The sequence below is a fragment of the Chaetodon auriga genome, chromosome 24, assembly GCF_051107435.1.
Source record: "Chaetodon auriga isolate fChaAug3 chromosome 24, fChaAug3.hap1, whole genome shotgun sequence".
NCBI lineage: Eukaryota > Metazoa > Chordata > Actinopteri > Chaetodontiformes > Chaetodontidae > Chaetodon > Chaetodon auriga.
In genome coordinates, this window is record NC_135097.1 from 8,764,688 (window position 1) to 8,786,883 (window position 22,196).

The 22,196-nt window shown below is 43.0% G+C and overlaps 2 protein-coding genes across 3 annotated transcripts in view; one reads left to right on the plus strand and one right to left on the minus strand.

Moving 5' to 3' along the window:
- LOC143316911 (zeta-sarcoglycan-like) overlaps positions 1-10,284 on the minus strand; it is a 42,661-nt gene extending 32,377 nt beyond the window's left edge. The window contains exons 1-2 of one of the 2 annotated variants that reach the window (XM_076724713.1): positions 9,893-10,284; positions 1,679-1,873 (exon numbers count right to left, since the gene is read on the minus strand). In XM_076724713.1, coding sequence (XP_076580828.1) covers positions 1,679-1,873; positions 9,893-9,931 — 234 coding nt within the window. In that variant the 5' untranslated portion in view covers positions 9,932-10,284. Of the gene's footprint in view, positions 1-1,678; positions 1,874-8,419; positions 8,493-9,892 lie in introns of those variants that run through there. The other variant, XM_076724714.1, reaches the window with a different exon arrangement.
- Positions 10,285-12,472: 2,188 nt separating this feature from the next.
- On the plus strand, positions 12,473-14,581 carry LOC143316912 (dynactin subunit 6-like). The gene is made up of 7 exons (XM_076724715.1): positions 12,473-12,585; positions 12,801-12,865; positions 12,965-13,070; positions 13,141-13,229; positions 13,557-13,604; positions 13,869-14,011; positions 14,129-14,581. The coding sequence occupies exons 1-7, from the start codon at positions 12,551-12,553 to the stop codon at positions 14,225-14,227; spliced, it is 585 nt and encodes a 194-aa protein (XP_076580830.1). The 5' UTR covers positions 12,473-12,550; the 3' UTR covers positions 14,228-14,581.
- The last annotated feature ends 7,615 nt before the right edge of the window (positions 14,582-22,196 follow it).

The following is a 22,196-nucleotide window of genomic DNA, read 5'->3' on the forward strand; positions in this document are numbered from 1 at the left end:
CAACTTTGACTTATTTTGATTTAAAAGACAATAAAATCTGTCTCTTTAAATCTAACTCTGTGGAATGACTGGAAGTTACTGAAGCACCATGTTAAACTTATTTGACAGACAAGCGCACTTGTTTGGCCCGTACTTCCACCATCTTCCTCATAATCGTCACAAGTGTTTTATTTTTAACAGCGATGCTTTTGGGCTGCAGCCGTCTTCAAGTTTTGTCCCCAGATAGGTGATCATACACCTGTCTTGCCAAAAACGGTGAGATGGTGTTGCCTGGCAGCTTTTTCGCTGCTGAATGTTCTCATTCCAGCAGCCGCTCAAAACAGAGTATAATACCAATACAGCTGGGTGTAGTTTGGCACGTGTTTTCTTATTGAGCTGCCTCAGTCCTGAGAGATGGGGAGCAGCGGAGTACATTTTCTGGAGCGACACCAACAGCACTGATAAGGTCTTTTACTCATGACACAGATTGATGGGAGGCGAACGAGTAGAGGAGTGATAGCAATAGTCAGGGGACGCATCCGTCACAGAGGGGGGATTGCTGCCATCGTGAGTTTGTTGACAAAATGGTAAACTGTGTGCATTGTCCCTGGAAATGTCAGAGGAGCTCGCAGCATCTGCCTTGTTTGGTTTTCGTCGGAGATTAACACATTCTGTGTCAGCCCGTCCTGCTGCCAAGTCTTTCCTAAGTCTTTACAAAGCACACAGGAGATGAGAGATTGTGCCGGTGACGCATTTCAAACAGGCCTGCATGAATACGTTCTTCCACCGAGGCTTCGTGCATTAAGGTCAAATTCGAGGGAGAGTAAAAACTATACTTGACCTGTGTGTTGTAAAATCAATGTTGGTTAACAAGCTCTTCCTTCACGTTTGAGACAGCAACACAAGCAGAGAAGCCGACTGGTAAAGATGGTCATTATCTTACCACAGCCCAGTATTGAGATTAAATGCTGTACATTACCTGCAATTTGGCCTTATTCATCATTGTATATATATTTGAAATGCATGAGAACACAGTATAAGACTGATTGTCTCTCGTGCTGTTTCACTTGATTTTAAAGCTCACTGTGCACCCGATGCCAAGTACTTAACGAGCTAGTCTGATGATTGTGTTTTAATAAATGTTGTGTAGCTGTAGAAGTCAAGCTACAAGCCTTTTTGTTGTATGTAAGACTTCGGTCGGAATTACCAAACTGATCATTATACTTCTTAATGTTACCCAACTTAACTTACTATAGCCCGGGTCTGACAGCCATCAGCTTCAGGAGATTTCTCTCCTTTCACCTGTCTGTCAGTTTGCTGTCAGAAACTCTCTCCGCCTCAGCTTCAGGTGCAGGCAGAATACGAGGAGATGGTGGATGACATGATGATTGGTCTCACTGATGCACGTTAGCTGATAAGCAGCATCGTTTATGTAGTTGCGTGTGCAGATAAGCAACTAGCGACAGTGAGCTCTGTGTCTGGATGTAATGAAGTGACATATAACGTTACAGCCAACCACCAGCATTATTAGATCTTGGTACAAACATGCTGATCGGCTCACTGACAATGTGAGATTTACTTGAAGCAATTGAAGCAATTTGGTCGGCAGTATAAAAGCATTGAAATTCTGCACGCAGCCTTATGGGTGTCATTACAGTATAGCTCATTTTATTTTGGACGATGTCGTGCTGTGACTCACCACTGAGAAATTCATGACCTTAATGATCCACACAGTGAGGGCCAGGTTCACGATCATGGTGACCAGCAGCAGCAGCAGAAAGAAATAAAGGCATCTTTTCCTCCAGCCGTACAGACCCACTGGGTACACGGCATCACAGCCTGGCCGCTGGAGGTGCAGGGACTGGGATGCAAGGATAAACTGCTCCTGGGTAATCTGGAAAACAAACACACACACACACACACACACACACACACACACACACAGGAGCCTTTATGTTAGCTGGCTGTCAAGAATATATTCACTCCACAGAAGCAATCACATATTGTAAGTGGTTATTACCTTGAGTCTGCGCTCAGGCATGGCTGTCTACTTCTACAATTTTTGAAAGTGGTGCTACTACATAAAGAACAAAAGGTGAGAACATGGCATGAATGTAAGCTGGGTATTACAACAGCCTGGAGCATCCATGTTCGCAAGTTAAATGGAGCGAGAAGGAGATATTTCAATTTGTAATACACCAGGAACTTTTTTTTTTTAATTTTGGAATAATGGTTGCAGACTTATTTTGGGATAAAAATACTATTTTCCATTGTTTGCAACTGTTGCCATGATGCACCCGAGTACATCAAACCTGCACTTTTAGAAATTAGCACTAATTCATCAAGCTGTGTGCCTACAGGACAGGCTCATTGGGGGATATTATTTTATTTAAAGATTAAGAGTGTTTGACTCCACCACAGGAAGCAGAAATCATCACTCATTGATTACAAGTTAGTGATCAGCTGTGGGAACATCTGACCCAGAAGAGCTCTTATAAAGCATATTCACACTTCTTTAAGTCAATAATTCTGCAGCCAAATCTAGATAAGGAACTAATCGCAGCGTTTAATGTACGTGGCAGACCTGAAAATCAAGGTCCATGACATCTCTGCCTGTATTTCTGTCATTTATGATAGAAATTCATTTGTGTGGATTGAACAGCATGTCACGGCTTTGTTTACCGTGCTAATTACTTGTTGGCATTTTGTCAAACCAGATCCCCTGGTTCACAGAGAAAGTGGCTGTGAGTGACAGCTCCCTGCGGCCGACCTGTTTACCGCTCACCTCCGGCTCAGATCTCTATAATGTTACTGCCCATCAATCTTTCACATGTGAGTGCGCTAAGCAGCCTTCACGGGGCTGCGTTCGGCAGAAGATGCGAAACCAACAGAGACGTTCGGCGCCGGCAGTCAGTCCATGACTTAAAGTAAAGTCTGGTATGAAATTTCACATTAAGAACAAATTGCCATCTGCTTTTCATCCCCTCAGCACAAGTGAAGACAGGAGGTGGATTATAAGACAAAGGATCACTTCGGTGCCAGGGAAATGTTCTCCACTCTGGCTGAGCGTCGGAGTGCCTGCCAGTCACTGAGAAGCTGCTACACGCGAGCTCTGATCTGAGATCAGTGAGGATGATGTCTGTCAAGCGTGGCCGTCCAGGCGAGGGCGAGCAGTTGCTGTTCTCCAGCCGATCGTGACTGCGGGCTGACAGTGTGAAAATCCCCATCACGGGGCGCGAAGCCGGCTGAGCTCTGAACTGCTCCGTTCAGCCGTTGTTGGGATGGATTCATACTGAGGCGGCCTGCCATCCCACTCTCTTGCACAGATGATCAATAAAGCGCCTGCTCATACAAACCCAAGACAACATTTCCAGCAGCAGCAGAATGATTTATTATGTCCAATTATGCCAAAGATTTCTTTAAAGCTCCTCATACTTCCAAGAAGTAACCGTTAATTTATCCCGCAGGCATAAAATGCTTTAATTGCATGAAACACATCTATTAACTGACACGTGTGCAGTTTTCCCCAGAGGTGTACTGCATGCATAACTCAAGTCAGAATTCATTGGCCCACATGCTTTATTCACACTCAGCATGCCATTAGCATAGGACACCGATGGCAGGTATCATTACATTGTATGTTTTCCTGACAGGCTCTCATTAACTGTGGCAGAGTAAGCAAAGAGTCTTTAGCTCAGCAAGCTAAACACTCTTTCCAACTGGGACTGAAAATTACTTGACCAAGGTTTAAATAGTGGCAGAAACTGCATCCCGTGCTCCTCTGTGCCTCTTCAGTTCAGATATAGTTGCAGTCAACTTGCTTACAGAAGGAGCGATGCTGCAGAAAGTGTCTGCTGTAACAGCCGGGACACAGAGTCTCAGCCTGTGATGGTACTTATTATCGTTTCAACAGATCAATATCTCTTACGAGGGAGAGCGGTTGATGAATTGTATTGATTATAAACCACAGACTCTAAAATTGGTTTTCTAAAAATTGTGTAACAGTGTGTATCGGCGGCATGTTACACCACATGCTGCCTGCTGCTGCAGCTGGTAAAAGGCTGCTGGCAGGAAGAAGCATACGTCCTTCAGGTCGTCCGAGAAGTGACAGAAACACCTGCATCTTCAGACATTTACCAAATCCAAGAGCTTTTTACTTTGTGGCTACTACCATTATCTTGATTATTGATTTATCTGCTGATTATATTTTCAATTAATCCATTAATTGTTCAGAAAACAAAATATGCAAGAGCATAAGATGACATCATCAAAAGTTTTGGTCCAACACAACTTAAAAGGATTTAATTTACTGTTAGGAGACGACTAATTGAAGATGATTGTCACACCTCCTGCCAATTAACTGTATGCAGATCAATGGATGACAGCTTATCTGTGCAGCTCATCTGGCTTCATCCTTAACTGGAATGACAAGTAGATTAATCAATTAATCCATCAGCAAAAATTATCTGGCAAAACTGTTTTGATAATTCATTAATAGTTTGCTGATGAATTCAGTCCAAATAGTCACAGTACAGCGTGATGATTTGCTGCCATGTGTGTCGGTAAACTGAATATTTTTTGGTTTGGATAGAACAAGCTGTCTGAATACGTCACATTGAATTCTGGGAAAGTGTAATGCTTATTTCTTACCATTTTCTGACATTTTAGACAAAACAATTATTCATTTAATAAAATGGATGATATTAAAGGACCAGTGTGTTGGACTCAGTGCCATCTAGTGGTGAGGTTGTAGACTGCAACCCACTGAATACCACTCATTCTAAGGTGACCAAAACACAATTATTCTTATTTTCAGGTGCGTATACACTGATGAAAACACACTTACATACATTTTTACCCAATAGATCTTCTGAATCCTACAAACTGGACCTTGAACTGATAATGAAAATAATTACTACAGTCAGTCAAAGTACTTAATAAAGGTTTTGATTACTGGCCTATGATTTGGAAATTCAGCTTTCAATTTTTACAAAGCAGCAAGAATATAATGTCTGTGTCTGTGTGCACTGAAGGCTATGTTTTCAAATCCTTCCCATTATCGACAGTGTTCCTTACAAGGGCATGAATGATCGGACAATCTCTAAACCAGAATAATAACTCAGAATAACATGGCACCCAACAAAAGCTTTACCACCGCCTCGCAACTTAATCCACTGTTTAAGTGACTGTTTCTTCGGATGAGCAGTTTAGGTCAGTGGTGGCAGATGTTTCACAAATGGATGTTGCGACTTTGCAGCAAATACAAATGGCCCGTGTCGCTGGCCTAGAAATGTCAGCGATTCCAATTTCACCAGCGATACAGCTGAGGGACAAGAGCGTTATGAGAGGTGCTCACACTGAGGCTGAACATAAACTCCTGATGCAGTATCAGACGAGACTTTTGTTTACAACCACAACTTTGCACAATGCTGCAAGACACAACAACTGACTACAGATCATCCTCGAGACACTTCTAACGTCCTCACACTGGAGTCTAACTTGTGCAAACATTCAAATAACACCTCTTTTTGCCCACAGCCGTGCCCCTGCTGGACAGATTCAGTCTATTTCCAATCCACTGTTGCTAGGGGAAACTTCAGCACTTGTAATTTCTATGGCAACCCACTGTTCCCAACGCTAGTGGATCCTGTGATTTCTTTGCAAGAGTTTTAATGCATATATTACCCTGGTCGAGTCATGCCTCCTAAAGCTCGGGCATTCACAGAGCAAACGGAGGAGTGCATAGTGGCTGGCGTTTTGTCAATCTGTCATTTCAGCATGCTGGTCACAGCTGAGTCCTACAAACAGGCCGGACTGATGGAGACGTCCAACTGCAGCCCAGCGCGCCACAAACAACTTTGACTTTTGTGAAAACAAAATATTGATTACAAAGCACGCGGTGCAGGCACGCCACACTATGCTGAATCCCATTTATCAGTTTATGTCAGCTTCAGTAGGTCAGACAATTTACACTTTATATGCAAAAGCATTGTTAAGCAGCAGAGTGACTACAGAGGCAGTCCCGATAATAATTAGAAAATAGGAGCAGAAAAAGGTCACTGCAGGAACAGACGGAGCTGGAAACTATAATTCAAGGAAGTCTTGACCCAGACATCCATTATCTCAATATCCACCGGCTACACGGGAAGCCCCGAAACGCGGGTTTCTGCCCTTTGAGGCTAAATCATCATCAGACGATAGATTCTGAGTTTGGTTACAGTCAGCCCAGTGATTTCCCACCTGGGGATGTTTGATGTAGTAAAATAACCCCTCTGACCTGCACGGAGGGGTATTCAGTTGGTTGCAATCTGCAACCTCACCACTAGATGCCACTAAATCCTCTACACTGGTGCTTTAAGAGGACCAAAGTTTGGGAGAGACAAATCCAGTCCAAAAAGAAGAGCACTCCCTAACACTGGGGTTGACGAGCCATCCATCACCCTGTTTCCTGTGTCTGAGACGCCTCCTGCCAGCTGCACATGCTCCATTATCATCTTACTAAAAGAAAACCAGAATGAGATCAGGTCTGACACAGTTTAAGACGTCTTCACACATCAAACAATGGAGCAGATTTCCACTTTTTCTACCCTGCCTGTCATGAGTCAAAGGAAGCATTAGACACAAAACACATGCTGAAAGAAAGAATGAAGGAGATCACTGCTGTATTATCCGAGTGAAAAGTGAACAGATCTATTCAAGCACCAGAGCTGAAAGAATTAGCATTTTGCACGTTTCTCAACAATCAATGAGAAAAGGCCATGTTTCACTCCCGCATTCACAGACATGACTGATCAATAACATGTCTTTCTCAGCATATTATGCAAAAAACACTCATGTACTGTTCAGTGTTTGGTTCTTTCTGCCCAACACTTGTGATTCGGAGTGAGTCTTTTGCACTCTGGTGGCTGAAAAAAAAAAAATTAGTCATAAATAATGGAACTGTAACCAAAAGTGTGGAACCAAGAACAACTCCACACTTAAAAGGTCCAGTCCCAAAGAGCCTAAGACCATTTTTCTCTCCACAAGCAACCAGCCCAACAATCGCTCCGAGTGTCTGAAATCCTCATCCAAAAAGGCTCGTTGTGCAGCTCCATCTTTGATGAAATGATCAGGATACGTTGAAGCACACTCAAGACAAATGTCAACAGATTATCACAAACAGGTGGGTCTGAAATCTACTCAAAGCTTCGGAGGGTTTACCACCTACAGTCCTGATTGCATGTAGATTCTATTAATAGAAAACACCCACGCAGTAACTTGCTTTTCTAAGGCACAATAAGCTATAAAAACTGCTGTCTCTGTAGATCACGCGCTGCGCTGGAAAAGTCCTCGTGGATTTGTTGCACGACCGTATTTATATTTGTATACGCTACTTCATCAATCCCTTTCAAGTTTGTACAGAGATCTGTGTCACTTTCCTTTTTGCTCGGAGAGGAAGGGGGTCCTCAGAGCCCTGAGTACAGACGTTACAGCTGGAGCCAGCCAAAGCCAGCAATTACCCAGCAGTCCCTTCCCACTGCCAGCATGCCTCATCTTCACCAATTAGCAGAGAGGGTGATATTCTACATGCTGTTTTGATCAAACACTGACGTGCTGCAGAGGCAGCAAAATGCAGCTGAGAAGCCCCTAATGAAAGAAAATGAGACGTTATTAATGCTTGATAATGTTAATCAGCAAATCGGCCAGCGCTCCCTCACTCAGCGGTGCCACAGGAGCCCCGCAGGGCCGCCTCAGCTGGAGGTAAGAAAACATTTGAGATGTGCTAATGACTGTAAAGCCCGTGCGCGTCCATCCTGCACGTGAACGCCGCACAATCGCTGAGGCAGCAGCGGCGAGAAGGGATGGACACGATCACGTTACAAGGCTGACACACAGTATTAAAGCACCTATTTATGTGGCTTCCGTGGGCTCCTTAGGTTGACAGAAAGCCTAATCAAAGAGACAGAGAAGCCCGCTGCAGCTGGGAGAGCCAGTTATGCTTCTCGAATGTGCAAGTCAATGCATTTCACATTTCCTTGACGTGACAATCAAGCACGCGGGTGAGGTTGCTGCTGTCAATAGCAGCTCGGCTTGGATGTGAAATTCGATTTTCGTGGCTCCGTCGTCTCTGGTGGAGTTACAGCAGCTCGACAAGGGCTTGATCTTTTGCTGTGTGGTTGCTCTTCATGGACAGACGCCGGCCAACTCCCACTGAAAGCAACAAGGTAAACCCCGCTCACTGTACGAGACCAGCGGGGATCAAAGATCTCCAATGAGTCCGGTGCAAAGAAAGGTCGCAGCTGTTCAATCAGAGCGCAGAGCCAACGAGACTGAACATCACAGACCGCTTGAAGACGTGTTTTCAGACAGAATTTCCTTTCCCTGCCGCTCCACGTTCTGCTTTTGATGACACTTTCATGAAAGGTATTTGCGCTCGGCTACACAAAAGTGTATAACAAACCTCGTCGGCGCGCTGCACCTCTGACCTTTGCATCCTTTATTGATGTCAAGAGCTGGTCTGTTGTGGAGTCTGCTCTGTCCACCCCTTCCTCTGTGTTGACGATGGCTCTGGCAGCAGGAGGAAGATGACAAACTGCTGATGTAAACAGGCAGACACTTCTCCACAGTACACTAGCTTCTCTTGCTAATCCCAAGCAAATCCTTCGAGAGCCAATGGGGCCATTTTGGACAGCACCCCATAGGCGTCATTTGCATTCATCAGCCAAACGCGCAGGGGAAAGAGGCAGCCTGAACGCAGCCTCATCAACAATAATAACATCAGAAAGCAGTCTAAACAAAGCCTCTGTTTAATTAGAGAAGACAGTGGATTCTCACACTTTCCCTGAGGTTTCAAAGCAGGGCTGGAAAATTAATGGAATTATTGATATCACAATATGGCCAAGTGTCCAGCCATTTATTTATTTATTTATTATAAAAGTGAAGTGTGTCAACACAAATGAAGCATTGTGATGCCCATAAATCACATTAAGGAACATGCTTGTTTGATACAGCAAACACCGCATCAGCATCATGTTTAGATTTGTTGCACTGACACTGAAATGCAATAATGAGCCTTGCACTAAAATCGTGACTCATATCGCAGCAGCTGTCGCAATAATCGTGATATATAAACATATTTTTGCAAGCTGGTTCAGCCCTTATTAAAAAAAAAAAAACACATTAAACATGACAAATGAGCTGAAACTTGCAAACTTGCAGAAGTGCTGGATCAGCTCAGAGCCGGTGTGTGCAGGAGTGATTTCATGACTGATAAGCGTGACCCAGCCAGTCAGCCCAGTGCGCGCGCGCGCGCGCTTGTGTGTGTGTGTGTGTGTGTGTGTGTGTGTGTGTGTGTGTGTGTGTGTGTGTGTGTGACCTGAGCGCACAGCCGAACAGAAGCTCTGCTGTGCCGGTTTCTGACACCGAGCCGCTTTTCTTGCTCTGCAGCACGGAGATGCACATACTGTACTCAGAGGTGACTGCCTCCCCTGCTAGACCGGAATGATAATGAGAAACCACGCAGGCAGAATATTCATAGGCTGTCACATTACCGAGGCTCCTGAAGAGGAGAATGCATTGAATATGAGGTGCAGTGCGGGAGGGAGATGCGTGGAGTCCCGGCAGGCTGCACGCGGTGTGTGAGCGCCGGTCAGTGCTTATTAATCAGCCTGTTCCCGCCGACACTTTCCATTCAGCTTTAATTAGCTGCTTTTTTTTTTTTTTTAAATGGAACAATCGAAGTCACTTGTTGCATGCAGGACGCACGAGGGGCTTGGACCGCTGAATTATACAATATTTGGATAAATAATTCAGCACAGCAGCTCCGTGAAGTGTCCTCACATCAAACTAACCCTGGCGAACTGTTCCCCACACCTACCGATCAACACGCAAGTTTCAGCTGAAATGATGCACTTTTCCGCCGTCGATCGCTTACCTTCAGCGTCTCTATGTCGAGCGTAGCCGACTGCTCCATGTTACAGTCTCACCGGTCACACTTACATATTTCCTCAAAGTTAAAACAAGCGGAGCGCGCGAGAGATTCAGGCGAGCTGCGCGAGCCAGCTGCGGTTCCTCACTCCCATTCAGAAAAAAATCCAGTGTTTGAGGCAAGTGGGGCTTTTAATCTACATATTAACAGTACTTTCAATGTTTTTCTGAGTCGTATTGAGGACCGTAGCTAGTGTTCAACCTGGCCACAGTCTGACTGACACAGGCGGGCTCAGGTGCTCCAGTCCGCCGATCACTTTTCCTTCCAGGAGCGGACGATGAGACGAGACGCTCTCCTTCAAACTCCACCAGCCGTCAAAGCACACAGAGTGAGGAATCACACTTCCGGTACCGAATTTCAAACTAAAGGTCATGAAACTGAGCTCATCCTCTGCTATTTTTTTCGTGGATGTTATTGCTTTAAACGGGATTAGTACATTCACTCAGTACTGAGTGAAGTACTGTACTTTTAATGTACTTTGAGGCAAAGATTGCACCTGTTTACTATTCATCTGACAGCTTTAGTTCGTAGTTGTTTTGCAGATTTACATTATTGGCACAAGATATACTTCAACCAACTCATTATTTAAGATGCATAATTATAGGCTGAGCTACTCAGTGGTATATAAAACAAAATTAGCTCTACCTTTTACCAGCTGTAACATTAAACTGATATACAAATGAATGCATCACTATAATCCAGCAATATGTATGATTCTGAAAGGGGCCACTCTTTAAAATGAATTCTTATGAATACTTCAAGTATGACTAGATACTAATGCATTAGTAGTAGCATACAGTATTTTTTTCACTGCAGTACGGGTAAGTACTTTAAAGGCCTGTACAGTACACCCATAAAGAAATTTCAATGTTGTGGTTGATGCATGAACTCCAGTGTAATGTATTATACTACATGTAGCTTATTCTGTAACAATGAATGTACCATAATTTATAAACTGAGCCTTTAATTTATTATCCATTATAAAGAGAGCTATATGGTTTATCACTGTCAACACAAAATATCAGATATCCTGGGATGAGGCTTGTATTTTTTAAATCTCAATTGTATTTGTCGAGCCATTTAAATAGAATGAATAAATAAACTTAATTCAAGATTATAGCCAAAACGGCAACTTGAAAAAGACTATACGTATTCAAAGACTACTGGGGTTTTCGTTGTTGTAGTCATCACAAACTATGCATTTTATTATGAAAACAGGGTAGTCTTTAATTTCCTGTTTTATTAGCGTGAACTTTGGTTGACTTGACATTTAAAATCCCGTTTATAAGGGAATACTTACTTATTTAAAACAACTCTTTAAAACGAGATTATGAAGAAACACGAGAGAAAAACCCTCTGACTGACTCTTCCTAACAAAGCATTGAGATGCCTTTTACAGATTCACTTGACGGTCATTAAAAGAAAAGAAAATAATTTTATCAGTAAATATTAAGATACCACCACGTGATATTTACCTACTCGTGGTATATTAAAGAGGTCTGATTTTCCTGCAGCAGTGTTTAAAGTAAATGTCACTGGTTTGTTCTACAGCGCCAGTTGTTCCTGTTCATTGGTGGTTGCTGCACCCTGCAGGAGAAATGGTGACACTGCAACAAGAGCGACTAAGACGCATGTAGGCCTGTCATTTGGTGCTGAAGAGGGAGAGTTATAAGTCCGCTTTAATTTGTTTACCCAGCCATTCATTTGTGAAAAGACCAGTGGTGGAAGAAGTGTTTAGATCCTTTACTTGATGAGCAAATGACACACTGTAAAAATAGTCGGTTACAAATTAAAGTCCTGCATTGAAAACGTTACTTTGTGCTTGAAGTAGATGGTTATTACTCATGCATTGATATAAAAGCAAGTTGTTTACATTTATTTAGGAGCTTTTTTTTTTTTTCTTTTTTTTTTTATAACAAAACAATATTTTGTGAGCTTTATACAGAAAATCTTGTGTGCAAAAATCTTTATTTGTGTAGTAACGAGTGACTTAAGCTGTCAGATGAATATAGTGGAGTACAAAGTACAATATTTCCCTTTAGAGTATAAATATAAAGCGGCTTGAAAAGAAAATACTCAAAGTACAAGTACCTCAAATTTGTACATAAGTATAGGACTTGAGTAACTGTGCTTAGTTACATTCCACTGGTAGATTTCTAGGACAGTAAACAAACAACAACACTACACACTGTATATATCGAAAGCTTTATTTGGTCCTTTATGAAGATAATTAGGTTAATTTCTGGCAGGTAGATATTAATAGAAGACTTTTTCTAGTGAAAGAATATAGTTTGAAGGACAAATATTTTTGTGGTTTATGACTATTATTGGATGTGTAAATATATGTTAGCTAGATCAAATGTACATTTATTCGTAGCTCATGACCATTAAGTACTTATATCAAGATAAAAACAAACCAAAAAGTGCGAGCAGGTTCATTTTATCATCAATATATCGACATATTCGCTGCAGTAACCTCAAAATTACAGCAGAGGGCAGTAAAGTCTCGGGCTGACTCTCAGACAGAGGCAATCAATCCCTGAGAGCCGACTCTGAACTAGGATTGATAATCAATTGTCGATACATTTCTTCACCGTCGCAAGGATGTCAGACGCCAAGCAAATCATGGCACAGAAAAGGTAGATGGCTGCATTTGATCAGCGTTCACGTGTCATATCACGAAATGATTTTTGAGCAATTTTAGCTTTTATGAATTAAAATGTCACCGTTCAATAATCCTGCTAAATTACCGACGGCGACACACAGCCCGTTATAGGTCGCCTGGACCTGTTTATTCTGCCTGTGCTGTAGCTTTTATGGTCACAGTGAAAATATAACCTGTGTGTTTTTGCAGTGCTAAAATAGCAGCTGGGGCTGTTGTGTGTGTTGAGAGTGAAATAAGAGGAGATGTGACCATTGGTGAGAAATTGATTTCATTATTTCATTTTTATACATATTGTTTCTTTTATCCAGCTGTTGTGAGCTCCATTTTTTTTCTTCCTTTTTTAATTTCTACAGGTGCGAGAACAGTTGTGCACCCCAAAGCGCGGATCATAGCAGAGGCAGGGCCAATTATCATCGGAGAGGGCAACCTGATAGAGGAGCAGGCTCTTATTATTAACAGGTACAGTCTGCTACATCTTAATTTCCCTTTTTGATCATTACATTACTCTCATCTGTGTGTTCTTCTGCAGTTATCCAGAGAATATCATGCCAGACACAGAGGGAGTTGAGCCCAAAACCATGACAATTGGGACCAATAACGTGTTTGAGGTTGGATGTGGTATCCTTTGCATATAACAGTATATGGGCACGTGACTGCAGTCCAGCTGAACAAACTGGCAGATATCAGCTGATTGCAAATATGTCGGAAGTAAAAGATGAGCGGAGACACTGCTGACAGTGTATAGTTTGTCCACCAGAGAGCACTCACAGGTTTATTTCAGCTGTAATGTCCCACTCACGTTGTACATATCTGATCCATATAAGTGTTGTATGTTTGGAAACATGTAATATCCACCAATATATTAATCAGTTATAGTTTGCAGGGACTTTTAACTGCTTTAAAATGCTAATTAAGACGTTTAAATCCTTAATGATTCTGCCACAGTTTCGCAAGCTTTGAAAATTGGAGACAACAATGTGATTGAGTCTAAAGGTAAGTACTGTAATCACTCACTGTCGTCCTATTGGGAGTGTGAACATGGATCAAATCTGATTTTGAGGCTTGATATGTATCATGATAAAGTAGATCAAATTGAGAAGCTGTTTATTTAGAAAAGAATCACTCAGGAATAGTTTCTCCTGGCTAATTTACGACCTGATTAATGAAGGCATATCCTCACATTAATGCAAAAAAAAAAAAAAATTCTATGATGTATTTTTCTCAGAAAATACATGCTTTTTGTCATTTTAAACCCAGCTGATCTCGGCAGAAACGTGATCCTGACCAGTGGCTGCATCATCGGCGCGTGCTGCCAGGTCAACACGTGTGAGGTCGTGCCGGAGAACACGGTGGTGTACGGTTCAAACTGCATCAGGCGTGTGCAGAGTGAGAAGCCACAGGTCAGTCTGCCCGCAGATGCTCGTCTTTGCCAATGAGTCACAGTGTTTTTGTTGGCTTGTGTGCGCATTTCTCCAACCAGGGATGTTTTTTTCTTTTAATACGTATATATCTTGTAGCCTCAGACTCTGCAGCTCGACTTCCTCATGAAGATTCTGCCCAACTATCACCACCTGAAGAAGACGACCAAAGGAAACAGCACACCCGTGAGAAACTAAAGATGGAGCTGGATCCTGCAACCCCAAAGCATCTGCACAGTCAGGCACCACAGACACATTCCCCTCGACCTGCACTGTCTTACACTTTAGTGTTATTCCCTAACGTCTAGCAGAATACCTCCAGCACTGAAAATGACCATGACATGCTCATCATTCTTCAACACATGTGACAGTTTCTGGTTTTATGCTTTTGCTTTCAGGTCAATATTAAGACTATTTATGATATATTTTGGACCTTAAATTGTACATTTCCTGTGCCACTTTTATGTCCATCAACTATACTCGTATATATATTTATAATTGTTGCAATACAGATCCAAAAATATACCAATAAAGATCCCATTTAAGCTTGTATTCTTTCCAAGAGTTGATTTTATATTTCCTATATATTTTTTGACCACTAGGAGGAGCTATTGAGCAACTGGTCATATACCCCCTGTACTGTCTCCTGTGAGGGCTTTGTTTCATCAGGTGATGCAAAGTATCCAATTAAAATAGTGTTTAATAATAATGCAACTAAAAATATCGATGTTTTTTTGTCTCAAGAACAGTCATAAAATCAAGTTTATGAGCTAAAAATAGTCACCACAAACGACATGTGCACTGGTGAGTGTGACTCCAAGCTGATTTACTGTTTAAAAAGTGCAATTACTGAGCAAAAGCGATGCCTAGAAAGATATCTTTGGGTGTGGTAGTCCCCATCTTGGATTCAGTGGGTTGCCAGTCCCGCGCCCTCCCACCAGGGGTTGCCAAATTGGTGCCCTGGGTACAGTGGGAGTTCCTGCTGCCTGGTGTATTATAATTGACACGGGTGTGGCTGCAACTTGCATTTCTGCTGCAGCATGAGCTTGTATAATCCCTGGTGCCCCCCCCACATGTCCAAACCCCTTGGGTGGTGGTCTCATCTGTGCCGCAGCCTCACAGATTTGGGTGTGGATAGACGTGTGCGTGTGGCGGAGAGGCAGTAGCACTTCACTGCCTGAAACACCTGGCACGAAAAGTTCAGATGTCACGTTTAACAGTCGTTGCCTTTAAACTCTTCTTGCTGTAAAACAAGCTCAAGGCTGCTGCTCGCAGTTTTAAAGGCCCTGCGTGGTGCTCAGTGGACAGGGCGCTGCACAGTACAGCAGCTCCCTGTAGGAGGCCCACAGCTGGTGTCGCACACTGCCAATACTCATTTGAACATGTCACGGTGGAGTCCCACAAGGAGTCCACATCAACCTGGGGCTAATTATTTCAGCGGTGGAGTGCAGCCGGGGCCACGTCTAGGCTCCTTTCCGTTCTCACTTCTTCTTTTCTCCCCCCCATGACCATCATTTTTATTTTGGGGTGTTGCCAAAGCGTCAGTTTACTGTGATATGACAAGGAAGACAGATGCTGGGCACCGTTGCACGGATGTGAACAGTGACAAGGACCTCACGCAGGGGGGGTGCATGTGTGGCGGTGCGATGGGTTTTTACAGAGGCAAAACGGCTACGATGATAGCAACTCATAGCAGGAATTTGAGAGGAAGTTCAAATGTTGATCTATATTTGGAAGCAGTTATTTATACCCCTCCCTTACTGTACTGTTGTGAAACTGAATTATCCAGCTTCCACTCGTTTGTTAAAGCAGACGTTTGTGCACCGTAGTGGTATGTGCTTCTCTTTTCATAGGATTATCTCAGTTCAATATTTGGCCTTTGCTGCAATATGCAGCATTGTCTGAAGAGTGAATAATATCTTATCATAAACAAAGAAGGAAGCATGGGACTTTAGTTTGTAGTATAGTGAGGAGGCGGCTGTAAAAATGTGAGCGAAACACTGTTTCGTTTCAGCAGCACATACAGTTCATGTCTCGATGTAGTCCAGCGCAGTCAGTCATGGTCCAACAGGCCACCAGTTGGTTTGAGAGGATAAAGGCTTTCTGACAGCTGACCTTTGCATCCAGGTCCACTCCACCTTTGGAAAGTGAAATGTGACCTATAGGCCGCAGTGATTTCCATTGCAATCCCACTCAAATAATTAATTTAATCACAACAGGGACCCAGAAACACTTGATGTCGTGCCTTTTTAGCCATGCTAGCGGCATGGCTCTGTGGATCGTAATGCCGGTCGGCTGATCCGCCACTTCGGTCCAGACTGAAATATCCCAACAGCTGTTGGATGGAATGCTGTGAAAGTGGCGCGTACATCCTCCAGAGGATGCATCTTAATGACTTTGGTGATCCCCTGACTTCTCCACGAATGCCACCGTGATGTTGACGTTTGTGGTTTGAAGTGAAATGTCTTAAAAACTGTTGGATGGATCGTCGTGAAATTTGGAACACAGATTGAAGTCCCCCTGAGGATTTACTGCAGTAACTTTGGGGATCTCATAACTTTTCTTCTCTCACAAATAGCTGAAAAACTAATGACCTTCCCACCATCATGGTAAACTGTATACCTGCTAAACAGCAGCATGTAGCATTGTGAGCATGGTAGCATGCAGATGTTGAAGTACAGCCTCACAGAGCTGTGTTTCCTGCATTCACACACATCTTTTTTTGGATTACTATCTTACACATTTCAAGTATTCTTGTACTGCATGCTGTGAACTTTTGCACATTCCCTGGTGAATACTTTGCATATTCCTGCACCAAACTGTACAGCAAAACAACCACATTGCATATATTGTTTTTAAGAATATTTTTTCATGTTTTATTTTTTCTATTGTTTTCTATTTATCCTTGTTGCCTTGCAGTACTCGCTTTTCATCTTTCTTGATCATTCTCTACTTGCTTTGTTTGTTGTTATACAACAAACCACCAAGGCAAATTCCTGAAAACTTACTTGCCAGTGAACTGATTCTGATTTTATGACCTTATGTGATAACTGTAGTAAAATCATATACAGTTTAACAGAGAAAGAAAATGAATGCAACACACATACAGTATGTCTGTATGTGCATACAGTATGTACATAGACATCATTTGAAGCTGTCTTTTTTCTTTCTTCTTTTACTGGAAAACAACACATCGTAAAAACTAATAACAGGTTAACATCAACTGGTGACTTCATTGCAAGACAATTACAAGAGACAAGATACAAATACGATTAAAACTGACAAAAGAAGATTTAAATTCCCTGTAAGTAAAGGTCAATACGCAGAGTTCTGCGGCTCAAAGCAGGCTCCAGAAAGCAAATGAACTTTTTTTTTTTTTTTTTTTTTTACACACACACATTGTTCAATAAAGATTAAAGGCGGTGGGAAAGACCTCAGGAGCCTGGTTTTAGTTTAACCTTTTATTGGTTCCACTGCTCAACAAAAGAGAAGATATAACTTTACGCACTTCCCTCTGACCTGCTTTAAGTCATTTTAGGACCACTCAGCATCATTCAAAGGGTACATTATTGTCCATTACATAGAGCTGTGTCAACGTTTGGGAATTCAAGCCTTGGAGACATACTTAGTGTGGGTCTCTGCTCTCGACTGAACCCCTCCTCTGCCCCCTGAACCATGAAAGCTTATAGTCTAAGGACACACAGTTGTCCCTCTTTCTTGTGTTTCACTACCTCGACACGACTGCTGGTCTGTCCATACAGCAGAAGACAGGAAGGTGTGTTTATGAGTCGAGCTCTTGTTTTTGTTCAGAGCGGGTTTCCTTCTTGTGGCTTGTCAGATTTAACACACGGCTGCACCTGCCGACCCTGGCGCGCCCTTGAGGATAAACCCACGTTCTACCTCACTACTCAGTAATGCAACCAAATTAATCACAAGAGCTCTTGCATTCTCTTTGTCTGAGCCTGTCCAACAGAGGAGATATGATTCAGACTCTCAGCAACTCATGATAAAGAGGATTTTACTCACAGCGACATTTTTTCCCGCAGCCTCATCAGTTGGGACTTTTTGGCCTTCTCGACATATTAACCTGATCTGTTTTCACTTTGGCTTTTCAGCTTTTCCAGCAAACAAAGACGCCCAAAACAAAAAGACGCTAACACTTGTAAGGCGTCACGTCCTTGAGGGATTATTTCCTGGCCGAGGCTTCCATGTCTTCCTGTGGGTGTTTGGTGATTGACAGTTAGCAGAGCTTAACATAATGTATTAAAGACAGTCAACTCGGGCCAAATGTGTGTGATGAAACTTCTCTGGGATCCAGAGGGGATTTTGTACTGATATTCATGATTCCCAGATGATAGATTGCACAGACTTTGCAGACTCTAGCGCCACCAGGAGGTTGACATTTGTAGGCTTGAATGAAATGTCTCAAAAACTGCTGAACTGATCCATCATCAGGGCAAAGATCTCATTTTTGATTTACCTGCAAAACTACTGACATTCCCATTAGCCTTAACTATACTTTGTGTTCAGTGCTAGTTAGCAAATATTAGCAAGCCAACACCCTGAAGATGGTGAACATTATGTGTGCACAAAAAGTACCTGTTTTGTCATTTACTGTGTTTTTTACGTCACACAGAGGTTGAGTAAACAGAGCTTTGGCTGCGAAGATGCCACTGAAAAAGACTGAGTAAACTAAAAGAAAGCACCGAGCCTCTCACGGCCAATTAGAGCAGGTCAATCTGACCACATATTGCTCATTGGTGATCTTAGAGGAAGATCAAAGGGCACTGAGCATAATGGAGGAACACAGCGTATCAGTAAGCCAAAGGAATGGAATGACCTGGCGCTGAGCCCAATGAGAGCCACTTACCCCACATCACTCATAAGGCTGAAGTGTGTTGCTCTGCCAAAGCCAGAGCTGCTGTCATGTCTACAGGCAGGCCAGCTTGTTTTTACACACGACCTCTGGATAGAACCACTGTTCCTCCTTGCTCCCCCCCCCTTTTTTTTCTTTTTTGTTTTGGAGGAAGTTAGTAACCGTGGAGAACGGCAACGGTGAGTTTGCTTTGGGTTGCGGGAAAGAAAGCAAAGACAGAGTGAAAGGAGGAAGAGACAGCACATCATCTTTGAGTCATGTGACTGAGCGGATTGCAAGAACCGCAGGGGTCCTCCCTCTGGGATCCTCCGTCGGTCAATACATCGGCATTGTGCCATGATGGATTCTTGTTTTGCTGCTCATATCACGCTGGCCTTTTAGCTATGAGTCAGTGATCCAGAAGACAATATTGGATAATCTGATTTGTGTCTCAATCTTTAACCCTGCCTCTGTCACTGCAGAGGTTCTTGCAGTATAGTTGACATGTTTGTTATCAACAAAAGATCTCTGGTTCTTAAAGCAATGGTTTGATATTTTTGGGAAATTTACTTATTTACAAATCCACTTATCAACACCTCAGCTTCGAGATAGTGTTGCATTATGGGTTGTTAATGCCTGAATGTTGCTAAACTAAGCTTGCAAGTTCTTCAATATGTTTTTCTGTTAGTCAGCACTGTTTTGTTGGCCAAGAGTGACCTAAGACCTCTTATGATGGCCTGTTTAATGTGTGCTGGAGGAAATAAATTCCCAACTAGTGAAAATGAGTTGAAACTGTCTCACAAATGCCAGGGAAAATAATTCTGAGTGCTTCCAGGAGTCTGACGGGGGAGTGTGAATGTGAAACTAATAGACAAGCTGAACACATGTGTGATTTATTGTGCACTTTATTCCCAGTATTTCATGTCTTATTTTTATGAGAGAAAAGGCCTGAGGAATGGGGACGATTCTGGACTGACAGAATGTCTGAGACAGTTTCCCAGAAGGATGAGTCTGAAAAGACTTTGGTGTGGTCATCTAATCACCTTATATTTGGGCCAATGTGGTTATATAATGTGCTAATTTACGAGCTTCAGAGGTGCTGATAGGCAGATTTCTCTTCTACCTTCATACAGAGCCAGGCTATCTTTTATTTTTGCTAAGCTAAGCTAACTGGCTGCTGGCTGTAACTTCGTATTTAACACACAGACATGAGATTATTTCAGATCTTCTCACTTAGCTCTCAGCGAGAACGCAAAGAGGTGTGTTTCCCAAACTATTCCTGTCTTTCACATGACATTAACATGCACGGTCTCTCTTTTGTCTCCCTGTCAGCTCAAACTAAAATAACAAGGCGTCCTCAGTCCAGCCAGCAATGCTGCGTTTCCTTAAACCAGCAGTCTCCTGATAACACAAAGATGTCTTCATGTAAGGCTGGACCATGTCAAAGCTTGCTGACATGTTACCCAGGACACCGTGACCAGACTGTCTCCTAGCTGCTCTTCACCCCCCCCACCCATCCATGTGTGTGTTTTTGTGTGTGTGTGGGAAGGGGGGGGGGCATCCTCCCTCTGCAAGCATCAGACCACACAGCTCAGCCCTGAGACCTGTCAAACACAGCTGGGACATCTCCCCCTCTCTCGCCCCTCCCCGACTCCTCTCCTCTCCTCCTCCTTCCCGCCTCTCCTCCCCCTCCTTGCTCCCCAGACTCCAGCAGGAAGCTTTGATACAGGGGTGTTGAGCAGCACGGGGAACATTTCCATTTTTATCTGCTCCGAAGACTCCAGGACCCTCCTCCCTCTCTCCCCATCCCAAACTGCTTCTCATCAGCATAAAAGAATCTGCCATTTCCCTTCTTCATTGTGCATGCTTCAGATGCAGTGTAATTGATATAGACATGATCTGGGAGGGGAAAGAGCAGAAATCTCTAAGACCGATCCACGATGACTGTTTTTCCTTCTTTTGTTGCTTTTGAGGTGCAAGTTCAGCAAAAAACGACTCGCTCTGTTTTCTGCACTGGCTGTCATAAAATGCAGCGTCTGTCCTGTGCAATAAATGTCATGCAACATATAGTCAAAGTCTCCAGCGCCGAGCTACTGTCAGCTCTTGAACTTTTCAACGTGAGATACAAAGTGAGGCAGTTGCTCAAAATAAATGTTTTGAAATGGTTGGGTGGGGGGGTGGGGGGGGGTGGGGGGGGGGCGTTCAAGGCTGCCTTGTCACCTGATCGCTGCTTTTAAGGCTGTTTTGCACCCTGCGCTGTAGACAATAATAGGCGTGCCAGTAAACTTTTCAGTGTTTGCTCATCTCCTCTGTTGTTGAGACTTCACTTCCATAGCTCCGGGGTCTGGCAGTTTCCCCACTCAAAGGTCATAAATCAAATGGTCTTGAGTGAGCTGGCAGTGGATCAGTGCACCTTGTGATCAAATCTTGAGCAGTTTACAGGTGTTGTCTCCAGCAGCAGCAGCAGCAGCTCTTTACATGCACAGCCTGCCTCGTCATTGTAAATCCAGACAGAAACAGAGCGTGGATGATGTGTGAGGAGAAATTTTTGAAACCACAAAGAGGGGCCTTGAAATGATAAACCAAGAGCCATGTGAAATGTATTAAACAGTCAGGTTGATAATTGTCTGAATCTACTGCTCTGTGCATCTTCACATGTGGCGGATTGTGCTGACTGCTGCATTTCAAACAGTTCAGGCTGTTAGAGGAGGAAAATAGTCCTGAGTGTGCAGGTTACATGTCGTCTTGTGATGCCAGATTTATGACGGAAACTGATGGTATGTAACGCAACCAGGTTAAAGGTTCAATAGGTTAAGATATAGAAGAATCACTGTCTCTTCATGCAGCGAAGTGAAAGGGGGCAATAGATTACTTTAAGGAGCAAAGCCATGTCTGATACGTTCCCAGGAAAGTACAGCAATCAGAAAATCCTAATTATAAAACCTTCTTTAATATGGACCATGTTGCTGATCAATTGTTCTAATATTTCTTCTACAATTTGACACATTTACCAGCCACATCATACCAGGCTCAGATGAATGCATTGTAAATATAACACAGATTCATCGTTTCTGAAATCTCACAATATTTTGCGCATACTGTACATTTCTGCTGTGCCTAACCATGCAGAAAAACATGAAGCCCGAGCGAAGGGAAGAGACGCTTTGTGAGACAGTCGCTGCTTTCCATCTGCAGTCCCTGGACAGGCAGACAGTGGCATTATAAAATGCAAAAAATAATAAATTAATCTGAGATGCTGCAACCTGTTTTAGGTGCATCAGAGTAAAAGTGTGCAAAAACATGCAGCAACAT

Bases quoted from the DNA above. Each gene is read 5' to 3' on its own strand.
- LOC143316912 (XM_076724715.1), top strand. From the start codon at position 12,551: ATGTCAGACGCCAAGCAAATCATGGCACAGAAAAG. The intron at 13,071-13,140 runs GTACAGTCTGCT...GTTCTTCTGCAG, and splicing joins CAGGCTCTTATTATTAACAG to TTATCCAGAGAATATCATGC. The intron at 14,012-14,128 runs GTCAGTCTGCCC...TATATCTTGTAG, and splicing joins TGCAGAGTGAGAAGCCACAG to CCTCAGACTCTGCAGCTCGA.